The following is an 18,012-nucleotide window of genomic DNA, read 5'->3' on the forward strand; positions in this document are numbered from 1 at the left end:
CCCCCCCCCCCCGACCAGCTGCATCAACCAGAAGTGCCTCCAGACATGGCCGAGCGTCCCCTGGAGGGCAAGACCACCTGCAGTTGAGAACCACCAACAGAGCCTTTTAGAATCTCAGGACATAGGTGCACATGGCGTCATCAGTGGGAGCTACAATGTCTCATTCATTTCACTCAGGCACATCTTCCCACGTCAACCCAGCTGTGACAGTCAATAAGTCCTCTTTCTAATTCGATCTTATTTTTATCCTCAGTTGAGATGAAACTTTCTCTCTTAGGTTGTCTGGGCTGTGAGGTCACTAGGGTCCTAGATCTGCCCTCAGTTCCAGGTTGAAACTTCTGTCCTCACATCTACCTGTACCCTGTCTCAGGTTCCCTGGCTTCTACCCACAGCATTGCCTGGAGTCGACGGGTAGGCTGCTTTAAGTTGTTCTGGTTCAAAGGCTTCCTTTTTTTTTTTTCTTTTTTTCATTTTGTGTTGTTTTAAACCATAGTTTTTCCAAGCATCTCAGCTGTTTCACTTTCTGGTTCTGTATCTGGCCCTCTCCTCAACTGTTAGCCTCTGTGGGTGGAACAGAGCTCATGTCACACATACTAGGTCTCATTTTCTCACAATGATCCATTAGCACGAACCCCAGCCACCCAATAATCAGTCACTTTTTGGTTCCTTCAACGCCAGGCAAACCTCCTTTCCATCCATGTATGATTTTATGGCCCAGGGCACAGGAGTCTGTAGGATGCCTTGCAAATCATACTTTTCAAAATCATTCTTTTCTCCATTCTGTAACCTGGGATTCCAACTCCAAATAAACTGCTTCTTTTCTTTTTTTTTCCATTTTAAGGCTGCGGGTGGGTCAAGAACAGGGGTGAGGGGTTGGTCTCTTCATACTGCAGTTTTATGACTATTGCCTCCAGTATCAAATGTGATCAAGATGTCTGTGTGTACAGACAGCTGAATGAGTGGGAGCCACGTGACAGTAGCGTATGACCACCAAGCACTGGTATTTCTAAGAAGAATAACTGCTGAGTCCTTGGCTGCGTGTGCTCTTTCCTCAGCCGAGGTCGTAAACCAGCAGCGTCACCTCAGACGTGTGTGCATTGCTTCTCTCTCAAGCAGGTTCAGCAAGGAGTAGATAAAAGCAAACTATACATGCAAGGGGCCAGAGGCAAAGAGAACGAGGGACTGAAGACAGCGAGGAGATAATGCATGTTATATAAGAAATACCTGCCAATTTCTTTGCAAGTGGGGGTGGATTAAACGCTGTTTTGAAGGAAAGGAGACATGTATTTTGATATATAATAAAAGTTGGTTTTTCTGTCATTGGTAAAGTGTCATAACACACACACACACACACACTCTCTCTCTCTCTCTCTCTCTCTCTCTCTCTTATTCTTCCCATTAAGGTACACCCAGAGTGATTTAAAACATAACTGGTAAGACTAACTAAAGAGGAAAGCCAAGATGGGAGATTTATGTTTTCAGTACATTTTTAAAGGTGGTTCTGTTTAGTCTTCTACAGGTTCTGAAATCCTAGTCTAGTGAAAATACAGATGGTTTCTAGATTTTAATGTGATCTTCTTTTTTTCTTTAAGCTTGAAGAAGAATTCCAAAGAGAGGCCAACATATCCAGAGCTTATGGTGAGTATTGTTAGTGGTGTAAATGTGTCCAGACTAATAGCGAGTACAGGGAAAATGACTGACTGACACCTAAATTATAATCAAACAGCTGTATTGGAAGTGCTGATTCACTGAGACATTGGTAACTGAGGTTAAACTAAGAAAAAAGAGCTGAAGCTTTCATGTGCCCTATACTCATCCTTAGTATAACCGGGCTGTGTCACCAGTCTTAGCAATTTTTTCATGATAATAAAACCTATCATCGTATAGACCAAATTATGTCTGTGAAATTTATATTTTCAAATTTTAAAGACATTAGGAGTCACCAAGGAACACAAATAGAAGGAAACCATAATTTAAAGGATTTCAATAATGAGAGAAACTTAAGTGCTACATGATTGATCAATTTTTGATAAAGCATTTAGGATTCGTTGGATGAAGCTCTTTTTGGTGGGAGTTTAGGGAGGAAAGAATCACTTTGTTTTCTCCTGGTTTCACTTTAGTGGAAAAAAGAAAGACAAAGCCTTATTAATTTGAATTATCCTACCTCAGCATTCACAGTTTATTATTTGCGCTATCCGTAAAAAAGGTGAAGATAAGACCTCAGGGTTGTTGTTTTTAAATAGTTTCTTTTAAATCATGGAGACTGCAATTCTAAGCTAGTTACAGATGATTCTTAAATAGACATAGTAGGGACCTATACTTGGCAATTCTTATCTATGAGTATGTTGAATGCGGGAGAGACATTTTTTTTTTGAAATATAAAATTCAGACTATTTACTGATTTGTGTTAATCCCTCCCTCGATGTGCTTCAATTATTAAGGTTTTAATTTTAGCAAGGAAAGGAAGAATTCTGTTTGTGCACAACTGCAAAAGACATAAGAGCAAACCTTGGCACCATTTCTAACTGGAGTGTAGTTATTCAGCAGGTGTTAAATGCTTGCTCCCATCCCATCCCACCCACAAGCAGCGCTCAGTCTTCAGGACCAACTCCGGGCAGGTGACAGAAGTACAGGTTCCTGATATCTCTTAACAAACGGGGTGGTGAAGTGGCTCCAGCCTGGAGAAGTATAGCTTGTTACCTACTTGTGTGTCTTCTTTGGAAGAATGTCTAGTCAGGTCCTCTGTCTGTTTTTAACTTGGATATTTTGGGTTTTCTGCTATTGAGTTATATGATTTTTTTTTTTTTTTTTTTTTGGCTGCACCATGCAGCATGCATACCAGGATCTTAGTTCTCTGACCAGGGATGGAACCCGCACCCCCTGCAGTGGAAGTGGGGAGTCTTAACCACTGGACCACCAGGGAAGTCCCCCCCTTTTTTTTTTGAGTCCCTTATATATTTTGGATAATAACCCCTTATCAGAGATATGGTTTGCAAATATTTTCTCCCGTTCCACAGACTGCCTTTTCATTCTGTTGTTTCTTTGCCGTGCAGAAGCGTTTTAGTTTGATGTAGTCCCACTTGTTGATTTTTTTCCAACAAGTATATGGAAAGGTATCACTAGTCATCAGGGAAATACACATCAAAACCGCAGTCAGATATCACCTCACACCTGTTAGAGTGGTGTGAAAGATAAGAGATGAACACTGGTGAAGATGCAGAGAAAAGGGAGTCCTTGTACAAGATTGGTGGGAATGTAAACTGGTACAGCCAGTATAGAAAACAGTTACGGAGGTTCCTCACAAAATTAAAGACAGAACTATCTTATGATTAACAATTCCACTTCTGGGCATATATCTGAAGGAAATGAAATCACTATCTTGAGGAGATATCTGCACCCCCATGTTCATTGCAGCAGTATTTATAACAGCCAAGACGTGGAAACAATCTAAGTGCCCAATGATGGATGAACAGATAAAGATAAATATATATATATATACACACACACACAATGGAATATTATTCAAGCATTAAAAAAGGAAATCCTGCCATTTACGACAACACGGGTGAAGCCTGAGGACATTATTCTAAGTGAAATAAGTCAGACAGAGAAAAACAAATACTGTATGATCTAACTTAAATGTGGAATCTTAAAAAAACTGAACTCAAAGAAACAGAGTAGATTGGTGGTTGCCCGGGGTGGGTGGGTTGGGGGACTGGATAAAGGTGGTTAAAGAATACAGACTTCTATTTACAAGATGAATAAGTTCTGGGGGTAGAATATATAGCATGGGGACTAGAGTTGACAACAATGTATTACATATATTCGAAAGTTGCCAGGGAAGTAGAAAGCATATCTGGTTAGTCACAGCTTATCACGTGGATTTTTAGTTCTGTTGGTTAAGCGTGGATTTAAGTCTGAACCATGCATCAACTGTGTGACTGTGAAAAGAGTTCTGGGAAGAGTCTGACAAGAGACAAGGCATCCTTCTTGGGCTTCTCTGTCCTCTTTAAAAAGGCAGCCCCTGGGACTCAGCATTCAACTAAGCTTTATTCAACTAATACCCGCAATTGAGGCAGAAAAGGAGATGAGTAATGCTTGAAAAAATCTTAGCATACTGCCTGTTTGGGTTAAATATTTCCTCTCTGATTACGTTTATAATAGCCAGTCAGGGGCCTTTTCAACCCTGGCTACTCTGGTATTCTTCTGCAACCCCCAGAGTATTTTAAAATTAATGTCACATAAAGGGCAATCGGCATAGAGCGATTCCTGTGGGGTCCTATGGGGCCTGTACTCCTATTGTAAAGTTGCCTTGTTCGTCAGTCTTTTTAGATACAAGAATATTTTCTGTATATGTCTGGTGATTTAAAATGCATGACATTTTTTTCCCCCTTCCAAGTGACTTATCAGAGGTTTCAATGGAACACCCTTGAGAAAAAATGCTGAGTCCTAGCTTAATATCCATTGGTAGCTGATGCTGAATTCTACTTTTCCAATTTATTCTAACACTATGGTCTATTATGGTCTACATACTAATGTTGTAAGATCGTGTGGGTCTCCCCTCCCCCCCCCCAGCCTTTTATGGCATTCATCTTTGTGGTCCTGGAAACGGACTTGCCTTTTAAGGCCATAACTACTCCTTGCTTTTCTGTGGAATTGAGGTTTTTCAATGGAAAATCTGAGTCCAAACTCTTTGACTGTAGCTTTGGGAAAACACATGCTGAGAGGCTATTGTTTAGGTTGTGGGAGTTGGTGAAGAGGTAGAAAGGAAAAAAAACCTCCTTTTTTCCAGGTGAAGAACAGTATAATTAAGGCCCCAACCCAGGCATGTGCCTCTTATAGAAATTCCATATATTTTGCCCTGTTTGGCTTGAGGAGTGGACATGCTTTAAGATCATTTCATTTGCTTATTCTCTCAAATGTCCATGGGGGACATGACTCGGTAGGAACTGTTCTTCTGGGGTAGGGGACCAGCCAGTGTTTTTGTCAAGGATTAGACAGTAAATATTTTAGGCTTTGTGGGCTGTCACAACAACTTGACTCTGCTGTTTCGGTGTGAGAGCCGCCATATTCAATAGGTAAACAAAAGGGTGTGGCTGCGTTCCAATAAAACTTTATTTCAGAAATAGGCAGTGAGCCAGACGTGGCCGCTGGTCCATCAATTGCTGACCCCTGTCCTAGATGATAACCACGAGAAATGAAAACCAGGTGACTGCCCAGTGAGGTGATTACGTTCCCTGAATGTCCCGGGAAGTCCTAGACTGAATCACAGTGTTAAACGGGGATGACCGAACACAGAGAAAACCACTGTCTTGAGGGATGAGGTGTCTGCAGGGGGTCTGGAGACTCTTGGTGATGGCAGCGATGCTCCGGCAGTACGTTCAAGTCCTCCCTTCCTGTACCTGGCCCCTCTTTGGAGAACCTCAGCCTGGGCCTATCGTCTGGGGATGATTCCGTGGTGCCCCTTCGCTGTCTCCTGGTTGCTGTCCTTGCTATTCTCAGCTGATTGCTTATAGAAGGGACTGGTTCCCTCCCAGCCTTTTACAGCCTCAAAACCCACACAAGAAGACGAGCCACACTTTCCATTTTCGCATGCCCGCCTGCTTTCCCCTGCCCCTGCCCTCTGGCTCTCACAGCATTTTCCCAGCCTGAGAATAAACTGAAAGATGCCTGAGGATTTTTTATTTTTTAAGGCTCCAGGTCAGGTTATTGAATCCAATCACAGACCCGGGCTACGTACACTGAGCTAAGAACCAACAGCAGAACCAGAGGTAGGACAGGACTGGCAGGCATTGAAAGCAGTCGCTGAGACAATCCAAGGCTTGACGTGTCCTGTTTTGATAGTAAAAAGCTTTAAAGGACATAAAATGATCTCTAAGTGTCAAGATGATGTGGGAAAGCTAATAAGCATGATGGTAACACTTGGTAAGTGTGCTGTGTAAGCGGTTAGTAATCAAAAGTAATGCTTCTATTTATTTATCCAAGGAGCTCAAGAGGAAGGGCCCAGCACCTAGAGCTTCAGTTAATCCCATGGATATGAAACTCTGGAGCAGCACCCAACCTGTATCTTCAGATGGGCAAAGGCAGAAAACCTTTTTTTTTTTTTTTTTTCAGTCATGATACTTAATGGTGACCACCTACCTTCTTTGGGGCTTTATTTCTTTGTTCCTTTCCCATTTGCATTGTTTTCTAAAACTTCCACGGGTGGGCATTCAGTTTCCCACAGGGCTGACTCATCCAGCCCTCTGCTGTCAGGTTTAAAACACATATACTTAGAAAACCTACAGCTAGGCAACGTGAAAGTTGTAAACTAAAATCCTCAAAGTCAGGGGAAGCCGAGTGAGTCATCTACGTGTCTGCGTGCAAAAACACTCATATTTAGCTGTTCAACTAGTCCTTGAGAACAATGCCCCCAGACAATCAGGGAGAGGGCCCTCCTAGCTCGGGGGCATGTGGCACTAGGTGCTACCTGAAGGAACTGTCCTTTTTGGTTTGTTCGGTTTGTTCTGTTTCCACTGGGAGAACTGTGGATCATGAGCTGATGTGTCTACTTCTAACTAGAGGTGTAAGGTTCCAGTGTGACGGCCAGGCACTTCCTGTAACAAAATTGAGCAATTTGGGGAGGACTGCCCTGCTGCAGAGCAAATGGCTTCTTTTCCTTCAGAATTGTTTTGAAATGTGTGGCTTCCTGTATTGGACTGTGCTTATTTCCCCAGCAAAGAACAAGACTTGGTGTAAAGTTTACTTAATCGGAGCTGCATGAATAGAGACCATTTTTTGCTTTTCAGTTTTTCAATTCTAAGTTGCATTTTCTCTGCTCATACCTCGAGTTGGGCAGGCTACATTATTTTCCAAATGGATCAAATCATCATGGAGAGACATATGTATCACTTGTAGATGTGGCTTAAAAAGCAGCATTGTTAACTGTCTCAGTCCAAACCACCTCTCCTGGTATTTTAAAAATTGGTTTCTCACTCTGCCACCCATTTCTTGAGAACTGAATGTACATAAGCCTCTGAAATTTCTAATTATTTTACTACTGTATCTGTCTAGAAATTACTTTGTAAGGGACAGGGTTATTTGTAAATCGGAGCCTTGGACCATCTTTGCTATTCCTTGTATTTTACCAGGAATGGATGTGTGTAGCTAGTTACATGTGTATATTTTAAAGCAGTGGATACACTGTCATGGAAATATATACCAAAATGGGAGGAGCAGCAGCTAAGCAATATCTTTAAAAAGTTTGCACAGGGGAGGGCGGGATGAACTGGGAGATTCGGTTTGACATAAATACACTACCGTGTGTAAAATACACAGCTAGTGGGAAGCTGCTGTAGAGCACAGCGAGCTCAGCTCGGTGCTGTGATGCCCTAGAAGGGTGGGATTGGGAGGGGGAGGTCCAAGAGGGAGGGGATAGATGTATACATAGAGCTGATTCACTTCACTGTACAGCAGAAACTAACACACCACTGTAAAGCAGTTATACGCCAATTAAAGAAAGGAAGGTTGCACCACTAAATGTGTCCTTGGCCTGGGAGGGGTAGGAAGAGTCCGGTCTAGCCCTGACAGGGGTACTTGATTTGTTGACTAGCCAGATCTGTTAACTTGGTAACCTCATGCATTGTCAGTGACAGATATTAATATCAGGTATTTTTCTTTTCTCTACCAGCAACATCCATTTTTCACCCTACACGAATCCAAAGCGACAGATGTGGCATCTTTTGTAAAATCGATTCTTGGAGACTAAAAACAACGGACTCCATCAGTTGACCCTCCTGTGGACTGGTGGGTTTAACGGGGTGAAGCAAGTTCACTAAAGCGCCAACAGAAACTCATCTTTGAGATAATTTAATCCTGCCTCTCAGAAGGTTTTTTTCTCCCCATTTCTTTTTTTTCCCCTCCAAAGGGGGCCCTGGAATCTATAGTATAGAATGAACTGTCTAGATGGAAGAAATATGATAAAGGCTTAGGACTTAAAAAAGGTGATTAAATATTTAATGATGTATCGTATGAGTCCTCAGGCTTTTCAGACTTCTCTTGTTCTTTACAAAATGAATGCATTGGCCCTGGTAAAAAGGTGCTACAGTGGTGATGAAATTGTAAGTAGATCTGTGGTTTGTCCCACTTATTATTTTAATATTTATGTTTAAGCGCTTGGTTGAAAAGATTCCATTTTATGCAAGGAGGGAGAGACAAAAGACAAGATTGGGTTGGCAGTATTTATAGGCTTTTTCATTTTTTAAGTTCAGTCGTGTCTGTGGTCCAGAAGAAGTTATTTAATGTGCATCTTTAAGAGTATTATAAAAGTATCCACCAGGAGCTCTTGTGAAGTATCTGTCCCAGCTGTTGTGGCTGCTGCCGTGTTCCTAAATTTCTGCTCCATCCTGGGGAATAACCACATTTTCTGGTGAAGTGGCAAGGTATCCTGGTCATACTCTTTTCCCAACTTTGGAAAACATAAAATCACTTTTATCACAGCTCAAAGAGTCACAGATTTGGTTCTCTTGACATTTGTGTTACACTATTAATGGAATGTGACTTGTGATGTGATTTTCTATCATCTGTCTATCCTTCTACACGTGCGCGCGCATGTGTATGTTTGTATTTGATGTCACAAATTCTGCCAAATGGCTCTTATAAATAACGTCTAATATCTATAAATACCATCTAAGGAGGACGTTTGTCAGTCCTAAGGGGAAATACGTCATACCACACAGAGAATCAGTGCCTTCCTCTGCTTTTCCCCCTCCTACGATGTATAAGCCCCAAGGATTGCCTTTGTTGTTACTGTACTCTTGCTTTTTTTTTTTGGTTTTGTTTTCTGTTCAGTGAAGAAGCCTTACTATAAATGCAAGGGCTGCAGTAGAAGAAAATTAAAGGCAGTGAGTCGTTCTCTGATAAGGTGAGAAGATAATGGGAAGGGCTGAATGAATTCCTGGAAGTAGAGGCCACATTTCCACAGGCCGAGTTCAAGGCACGTCCTTCTTCAGCAGTGGATCGCTCCACGGTGGGAGGCCAGCTCCATGGTGGATTCCTAACAGGCGGACGAGGCAACAAAAGCTCTTTCTCACGGCCAGATACACCCACGGGTTCTCTGATCTGGGGCTTGAGGTTCCTCAAAGGTCCAAGAGTGAAGTGGTCCACAGGGAAAATACGACTGAGAACCACCAGGAAAACACTGTGTTAATACAAAGCCACTCTTGCAGCACAAGGGCAGAGAACTTTTATTAAAAGAAAAAAGAACACACTCTGTTGTTCCTTTCTTTGCCTCAAGTTCACAAATATGGAGAGAAGACTGCTCCCTTGAATACTCCGCTTTTTCCCCTTTTAGATTGTGAGGGGCAATCATATCTTTTTCTCTCTTTGCATGTTTCCCTTGTTCTTGGCATCCAGCTCATGCCCAGAGAGGGTATGGCTCGTCCATACACTTCTTCATCTTCAGTTCCAAGACATACCTGTTTGATAAACATCAAGTTCATCTGCTTTGATGCTACCCCGGTCTTCATCTTTCTCCAGCCAGAAAAAAGGGTATTATCCCAGTTATTATTGCCATTCACTTTCCTACCCTTCTTTCTAAATCTGGAAGTTTCTCTCTTTGAGACCCAGAGAAAAAAATCAAAACTGTATTCATTCATCTTCTGAGAAAAGAAAGTAGCAGAAAAATATCTGAGGCCATTTCATGACAGTTTTTGGTGAAATATGTAAAGCAAGACATCTATCTGGTCTGGGTCAGATTACTCTTACCTCTCGTTCAGTGTGATTTCTACTTTGAAATTTTCTTAACTAACTGTGTGTCTCATGTGTACCCATCTCCAGTCTGTGAGCCCGGGGCCTGGAATCACAAAACAAGTACACCCGGGGAGAGGAGTTAGTCAACGGTTCTCAACCCTGGTGCACACTGGCATCACTGGGAGCTTGTGAACGCTGTTAATGCCAAGGCCCCAGAGAGTCTCACTTAACTGGTCAGGGTAGGACCTGGGAGCAGGCAGTTTTCACAGGCCACTACTGTGATTCTGATGTGCAGCAGGGTTGACAGCATGGTCTACTACCCCCTAGGGAGAGAGACTGAATACTGATTTGAAATTTGGGATACCTTTTCCCCATAGAAACGATGTTTTACATGGTGATTAGGTACCTTACATACTAAAGTAGAATGGCCTGATAGCCTTACAAGTCTAAAGTTTAGAATTTTTTTAAGAACTGTGTTATAAGTTCTAAACAACTAATTTTAAAATAAATATAGAGATGCATAAACTATATTTAGGTTGATGTAAGTCGGGAGTCTCCTGTACATACGTGTGTGTGTGTGTGTGTGTGTGTGTGTGTGTGTGTGTGTGTGTGTGTCTAGAGAGAGAGAGAAGAAATCCCTGTCCAGGGATGATACTCAAAATATTTCATGTGCTACCAGCATGGACCATCTGAATATTAGCCTTGCCTATAATTATCAGTGTATCAGAAAGTCAATATATCTCTATAAAAGAGATCATGCTCTTCTTTCCACAAATGTATTTGATTTGGTGTGATATAATTACCCACATTATATATTGTCTTTATGTTGATAAAAATATCCATTTCTCTATATGTTGTTGGCTTCAGAGGTATGCCAGAAAAGTAATGTGAGTGACTTTTAGGACAATTGCCGTTTACGTGTGTGTATCAGTAAGGATTGCCCTTCAGAGGAAACACTTTCAGGATTCTTTATGTGAATAATGCTACTAAATATCTTGGCCACTTCTCTTTCAGAAAAGGCTTCAGAATCCACTTCCTCCCCCATACGTGTTACATGCAGAATCATCATTTTATAATTATTCCTTAGTTGTTTGTTTGTTTTTACAAAAATCCTTACCAGGTATTTTCCTCTTTGTTTTACCCACCTTGTGTATCAGACTTAGCACCAAGCTGTGCTTGGCAACTTCTAGAAGTCAAATTTGCCCTCAGAGCTGGAGTTTCATCATTGACAACTTTTAAATGTCCTTTTAGAAGACCATGCATTGGCTCTGAAGATAATTTCAAATGTAGATTTCTCAAAAAAGCACGTGCTCGTTTTTAAGCAAAGTCAACCTCCCCGGAGTAAGTGTAGAGCCTCCCCAGTGGTGACTAAAGGAGAAGGAAATCACACAGATGTGTGTACTTCATGATAAAATATCAGAGAGCCCCCAGTTTCCCAGCTGGCAACTTCTATCAGCCCCAATGTGGAAGAACCGTCCGTTCTTCTAGTGTCTGTGTTTGGTCACACTGATGTAATCAGAACAAATTGGTTACATACGCCGCTTCTCTCGTGCTTACACAGTCTGAGATGGAAAATGAGTATGTGTGTGTACAGCTCAGAACTGTCTGTCTTTTACCGTGCTTGTATATCCTCCAAGCCTAACCCAAAAATGTATGTGCCAGAGATTCCCAAACATCCTCTGTTCAGGGTGCCATTGATTGTCTTAGTAACTTTTTCCACGGTGCCCTAGGCCAAAAGAAATACTTAATAGTTCCATTTATTAAGTCGTTAGGTCCACAAAACTTTTTTTGTCTTCATGTTAAAACAGTTTATTAAACTAGCAAGGAGAAGTCGGTAATTGAAATGACAATAAACAGTACCATTTACAGGAGCATCAAAAACCTCAAAATGCTTAGGGACAGATTTAGCAAAATAGACACAACACCTGAACAGTGAAAACTATACAATGTTTCAGAGAGAAATGAAGGAGACCTGAATAAATGGAACGAAATATTATGTTCCTGCGTTGGAAGATATTGTTTTCATATCAGTTCTTTCCAAATTGATTTATAGAATCAATGCACTCTCAATGAACATTCCAGCAGGTTTTAAAAATATATAAATTGACAAGTTGATTCTAAAATTTATATAGAAGCACAAAAGATCTTAATAGCTCAAACAGTTCAGGAACTTTTTTTTTTTTTTCCTGCTACACCATCGGGCAAACATAAAGTACAGTTAAAATGATACCCGGAAACTCCTCATGGGAGCATATTTAAGTATTTGCTCTGGCAATTTACCTAAAAGAATGTTTTCTCTTCACCTAGGGAAATAAAACCTGAATTCCTGAGCCTTCAAAGTGAAACTATCCTTCTGGGGGAAGCATATTGCCACCAAATACATCACTCACCACCTGTTCCTGGTTTCTGCAAAGAAGATGTGTCATTTTTCTGAGGTTTAGAGAGTCTGTGTTTACAGCTCTACAAATATCATTCTACCATTGCAGGTTTTCTAATGGAGCCATTTGGAATCAAGACTTCACCTGGGGTTTATTCTTTTCAGTTCCTGACCCAAACTCCTATTGCAAGCGACATTTCTCTAAAAGCCTTTTTTGTATCTGAGGGAAGAGAACTGAGGGAAGAGAACTGGGCCTCAGAAAAAACATAAAGCAAGGTCAAGGACTTTGTGATAGGGATTCTTTTCTTTAAAAAGAAGCCGATAGCACCTCATAACACAAACATGTGTTAACAGAATTTAAAAATATCCAGTCTTGTTCCCTTGGACTGTCAGTATCTTGACCTCACTTTTGTCATTTGAACTAGGATATCAAGCCCTTCATTCTTGGGAGTTTACAGTTAGATTTTGGGAGATTTGCACTGTATTTCTTTCTTACAGTTGTCAGTATGGACATATGTCTCTGTGGACACTTAATCCTGACACACGTGAGTTTTGCCCAGGTTACACTTTTGCATTTCTGGGTTTCAAGGTCTCTTTCGAGGAATGAGGCTAATGCTCTTATGACTTGGAGACTGAGTTCAGGGAAAGCACGGGGCAGTGTAGGCACTTACTTGTGTCTTAATATAGGAAAAAACAAAACAAAACAGAACTCCTAAGTAAACCCCAGGGTGTGTGGCTTTGGCCAGGCCACCAGGGTCTTTTCTGTTTTTCTTGAGTGCATTTGCTTGCTAGTCCTCTGCCGGTTACAGATGAACTGGGTTGACTTAACACTTCTGTGGAAAGGAAGTGATCCAACCATTTTCATATATCAAAAGTCAGAATCAGCAGTTTTGCATTGGTCTTGCCTACGTGGACTCTATTGTTCTCAGATCGTGAAATGGTGAGGGACAGCTAAGAGAACTTGTAGCAAAGCTCTCATTCACAACATTAAGATCTTATAATAAAACTTCCATTTGGCCTTTAAAGAAGAGCAGCTGGGTTGGCTACGTCTTCCTCCAAAGTCACATTCTACTGTGGCCAGGAATGAACAATTAGCATCATTTGGTCACTACCAGTGTTTGTGTTGGAGCCTGCAAGGTATTTCAATAGAGCAAGTCAAGCCACTGCCCTAGGGGATTGTCATCGGACTTTGTAGTTTCAGGCTAAACAGTGATGTGAAATTGTGCTTGGGGCCTCGAAGAAAAGATAAATGCAAAGGGCTGGCACCCCATGGAAGAGCAAGCTGATAAGAGAAGCAGACAGATATATCCCTTAATTTATTTTCAGTAATACTATAAAGATGATCTCCTATGGGAAAATCTATCAAAAAGCCAAGCCTTTATTATTATTTTTTTTCTTCAAAATATTGAACTATAAGAGGATTCAGAAAGTGGCATAGATTTGGATATCAGAGAATTTTCTCGTTTCCCTAGTGTTACTGATTCTACAGAGACCATTTAAACTGATGGCGCCCAGAAAAGAAGGTACATGATTAGAGGGGTGATAAAGCATTTTGAGAGTATGCAACCCATCTATCGGCTGCCTTCTGGGTAAAGAAAAATGAACACAAAACCAAGCCTCCTAACGTTTAGTTCCGGGGGCAAACATTTTTAAGAAAGGTGGCCACCAAAGGTTATCTGATGAGCATACTTTTTTCACAATGCAGAGAACTGTGAATGTTCATAGAAATACACTACAGGTCTTCACCAGAAGAGCTAGAATTTATAATTAAAAAAAAAAAAAGCTAGTTTGAATTTTCAGAAGCAGTGTCGAAGAAGTGGTTGTTCTATTTTCTTTTCTTCTGATCTCAAGTGGCCTACTGTATGTTCAATTCTCGGGGAGGTAAGAGTTAAGGGCACAGAAGTTGTTTCCAGACTATATTCACTGGTGCTTCTGGGGGGGGAGGGGTCTCGTCGAAGGGGGAGGGAAGAGAGTGTGATAAAGGTCAACCTTGCCTATCTGAAACCCCTGTCAAACTCCAAACAGAATATTTGGCTATCAATATTGTTCCCTTTAACTGGAAGTCTCTGTGGCTATTAAAGCCTTGGGAACCTAGGATGAAATGACCCATCGAGGACCACAAATAGCCCAAGAACCTGGGAGCTGTGTCTTCAACAATATCTGTGCGTCCCTGATGTTTGCTGTCTGGAGTATGCTAACAGGACTTGGAAGCAGAAGGGCAAGAGAGGGTCATGTATGTTCATTTTCAAGCATGAATCATTTGAAAGAAAGCGTAGACATTGACCTGTGACGGCCGTGCCTACAGATCCTTAAGTTGGTTACTACTGTAAAGTGGCTGAGGGTAACCTGATCTCAGTGACAAGGAAGTGTTGTCACTGGGATGTTGATGGGCAGTGGAATTTCTAAATTTCTACATTTGCAGAGGCAGGAACTGTCATTTTTGTTCATTGACACACAGGAAAAAAATGAAGCTCTTTGGACAGTGTTAGCACGGAGAAGGGTGCGTTCTGAGGCTCAAGCTGAAGGTCACCGCTGCTGGGTTTTACAAAGGCTGCAGGTGGAGAACAGGAGTGGGTCCCAGGGTGGCCCGTGGGAGCTGGAAACTGAGACAGTGTATCTGTCGTGGATGCAACGCAAGGGAACATTCAGACATCAAACGGATCGTATCAGGTGCCTTCTGCACACTCATCAAAAATCTGCGGTGAATTTTGACAGTGGTACCTTTGCCATCAAACCAAATTTAACAGCTGGGGTTCCAAAGCAGCCATTTCAGAACAACTATTTGTGTCAAAAAGTTACATGTGGCAACAATTTGTCACGTTCGCAGCCAATCTGTGTGCGAAAGCCACCCGAGGAGGCTCGATTAAGAAAATTCAGACAATTTATCCGTCACCTTATCCATGTGTTTGTTTTATTCTCTAGTCTCAAATTTATTTTCTGAGTGGAGTGATTTTTCTCTATGAACTGGAATGATGAAGTGATGTTTTAATAAAATAGGTATTTTTAGAGGAAAAATGTTTCCCTTCTGTAATTAACTTCCACAATTGGGACATATTTCCTACACTACGGAATCATCACGTGGGGTCATTTAAAGCTGAAAGAGGGGTTGGGGTATATCAATAGTTCAAATTGTTTATTTAAATACATGAACATTTTTCTATATATTTTGTGAAAATATTGATGAGATGCTAGATATATACCTACTATATGGAACTGAACTTTACAAGAACTTTAGTTTGATAAATGGGGTTCCCCAGATTCCTTTGTGCCTCAGTTTTACTGCTGAAAATGCTGCTTTCATTTATTAATCTGGTCTTTGTATGGAAAAAAAAAACCCCCACCTTTTCTTACCTTGTGTGAATTTTATGAGAGGCCTTTTTTATTTGTATATATGATTGATTGTTTTCCTGTGTTGCACCCCAACTTTGGTTTTAAGCCATGTTTATTGTAAAGACAGCTGTTGGGCAAGTGGAAACATGCCTGGTCTTTACAATCCCTTGATGCTAGAAGGAAGTAATTCTAGATGCTGATTATTAGGAGGCCCTGCTATCTCTTCCTGGAACCTGATATATTCTGAAAGGAGATCGGAGAGGTTTCGAAACCCGTCTCTGGCTCTGTGTCTCTGGAGAGTGTGAAATAGAAGCCTGACTCCCATTTTGTGGATTCCCTCGTCTTTCCTGCCATGTAGAGCACACTGCTACCTTTCCTGGTGAAACTCATCTCTTCTTTGTGGATTGCCGTATCTTTTCTTTATGGCTGAGGTGGGCTGGGCTGTAAAGCATGCAATTCATTGTGAGTTTATCCAGTAAGGACCTCTGAAGACTGTGGGTAGAATGTTTCCATGCCTTTGAGGTGCATGTTACATCTATGTTTTGGCCTTGGGGACTTTTTGCTTGTGAGCTGAAGAAGGAAAGAAGAACTTGGGGGTCTATCCTTAACTCTGTGTGTGTTTTTCTACATGGAAATGTGTGCGGCAGCTCCCTTAAGGGGACAACCTTCCTAACCATTGTATGGGGAAAGGGGAATTATGACTATCCATCGATAACTTCCAGCCAAAGCTTCAGTATTGTATTTAGAAAGACCTGTTTTGAGGGGACGTGTACCTTTTGTTGTCTTTCCCTTGTTAGCTTCGGCGGGGTGGGACAGGCATTTCCATCTTAGCTTAGCTTTCCTGTTACCCAGGTTGTGTGCACGCCGCTGCTGCTGTTTTCATTTAAACTACCGCTTATTGTAATTGGTGATGTTATCTCAAAATCTCGAAACCAAGGAAATACTGGGCTGGCCAAAAAGTTTGTTCCTGGAAGCTAATGCGCAGGACTTGAGGTAGATGCAAGTATTAGCGTTGACGTAGGTTAAGTTTTAATAGAGTTACCAGAAATATCCTGGATTGAGGGATAAAGTGGCTTTAAAGAGGTCACGGTTGTTTTTAATATTGGGAGAAGCCACCTGTCCTAGGTCCTTATTCTTGAGAAATTCATCTTTTCATGTAAATACCATTGGTGGGCATACTTCATAGCCTGGATGGTTGGCCCCCTAGCAGTCAGTAAACAAGGAGTTATAATAATTGCCAAAGGTGGGAGTAATTTTCTCTGACATAGGTCATTCAGTGGTGAAATTTCCAATCAGACTATCATGCACAAAGCATAACTTTATAATCCCCCCCACCCTTTCTGATCTGAGAGCACAGGAAACGAAGAACAAGGTTCTGATGTGCCGTGGAACAATTCTTTGAATCTGTGTTTTTGACGAAGGAAATGGCTGAGGTGTCGAACCATGTGATTATTACGTGGCTTGTACGGCAACCGCTCTGGCCTCCCTCCCACCACCTCAAGGAAACTGAGAATTTTCAAAGGAAAATGAAATCGGGAGATTAGGTCACACTTGGACTCCTCTGTGGATGAAGAGCTGACACTGATTTCCTATCTCAGGATAGTCTTCGGTTTCCTACTGCTGCTGAGAACGGGCTGCAGACACTGTATCTGGTCTCCGGATGTTTGTGCTCGTGTGTGTAAGGCTTCACTCCAGGGGTGTTGTTTTCCATGTCGGGTCAATCTATGAACTGACTCGATAACGTGATGAAGATGGAGAAGATAGTGACAATGTCAAATGACAGCCCGCCACCTCTTTCCGTCAAAGTGCTTGCCCTGTGTTCATGGCTAGGACAAAGAACTAAGTCTGCAGGAGCCAGGTGTCCTCAAAAGAAAGGGTGTGTTGATCTCACAGGAAAATGTACAACCAATAAAAGACATTTCAAAAAGGGCAGTGAATCTATATTAATTGGGTTGTTTGTGGAAATCCTTTGTTCCAGAAATGCTGCTTTTATGTGTAAATGCCCTGCAGGTAAAAGCTTTGCTGGAACTCTATATTCTCTTGTTCTCTCATCCATACTACCCCACTTCCAAAACGTATGGAACAAAACATAACAAAACAACAGCATCACAGTCTTGAAGACTCATTAGAAAGCCATTTCATCTGCAGGGAACTTCAGACTCGATATTCCTAGGTTAGAAGTGAAGGCCATTATTTCATTATTAAAATCAGATGGCTTGTGGTGGGGATGAGTCCAGATGGCTGAAATGAAAAGATGAAGACCAAGACTTTCTGGCTTCCATGTGTTCCTGACACTGAACAATGGTGAACAATAGCCCATCTAGTTATTTGAGTTTTTCCTGGTCCTATACGTAATGCATGTAATATTAGGAATTTTGTCTTACACCTCTGGGTAGTGCCGCTGCCTGTAATGTAGATGTTCTGGGAAAGAACATGTTATTACATTACAGGTAAACAGGGATGGGTCTGCAGAGTTCTCTGATTTCTCCTGTAAACCGAGTGGCTAGACCTAATTGACTTGTATCCACATTACTCCAGTTTAGAGAAGAATTGCTAGATCTTAATGTTAACAGTTT

At 41.6% G+C, this 18,012-nt stretch overlaps 1 protein-coding gene across 12 annotated transcripts in view; it reads left to right on the top strand.

Moving 5' to 3' along the window:
- The window catches only part of MAP2K6 (mitogen-activated protein kinase kinase 6), a 132,564-nt gene extending 115,226 nt beyond the window's left edge, over window positions 1-17,338 (top strand). For 7 of the 12 annotated variants that reach the window (XM_082678590.1, XM_082678593.1, XM_082678598.1 and 4 more), the window contains exons 11-12: window positions 1,593-1,638; window positions 7,670-17,338. In XM_082678590.1, the coding sequence (XP_082534716.1) occupies window positions 1,593-1,638; window positions 7,670-7,747 (124 nt within the window). In that variant the 3' untranslated portion in view covers window positions 7,748-17,338. The remainder of the gene's footprint in view (window positions 1-1,592; window positions 1,639-7,669) is intronic. The other 5 variants (XR_014298302.1, XR_014298303.1, XM_082678595.1 and 2 more) reach the window with 5 other exon arrangements.
- The last annotated feature ends 674 nt before the right edge of the window (window positions 17,339-18,012 follow it).

Source organism: Grampus griseus, assembly GCF_964374135.1.
Source record: "Grampus griseus genome assembly, chromosome: 20".
Lineage (NCBI taxonomy): Eukaryota > Metazoa > Chordata > Mammalia > Artiodactyla > Delphinidae > Grampus > Grampus griseus.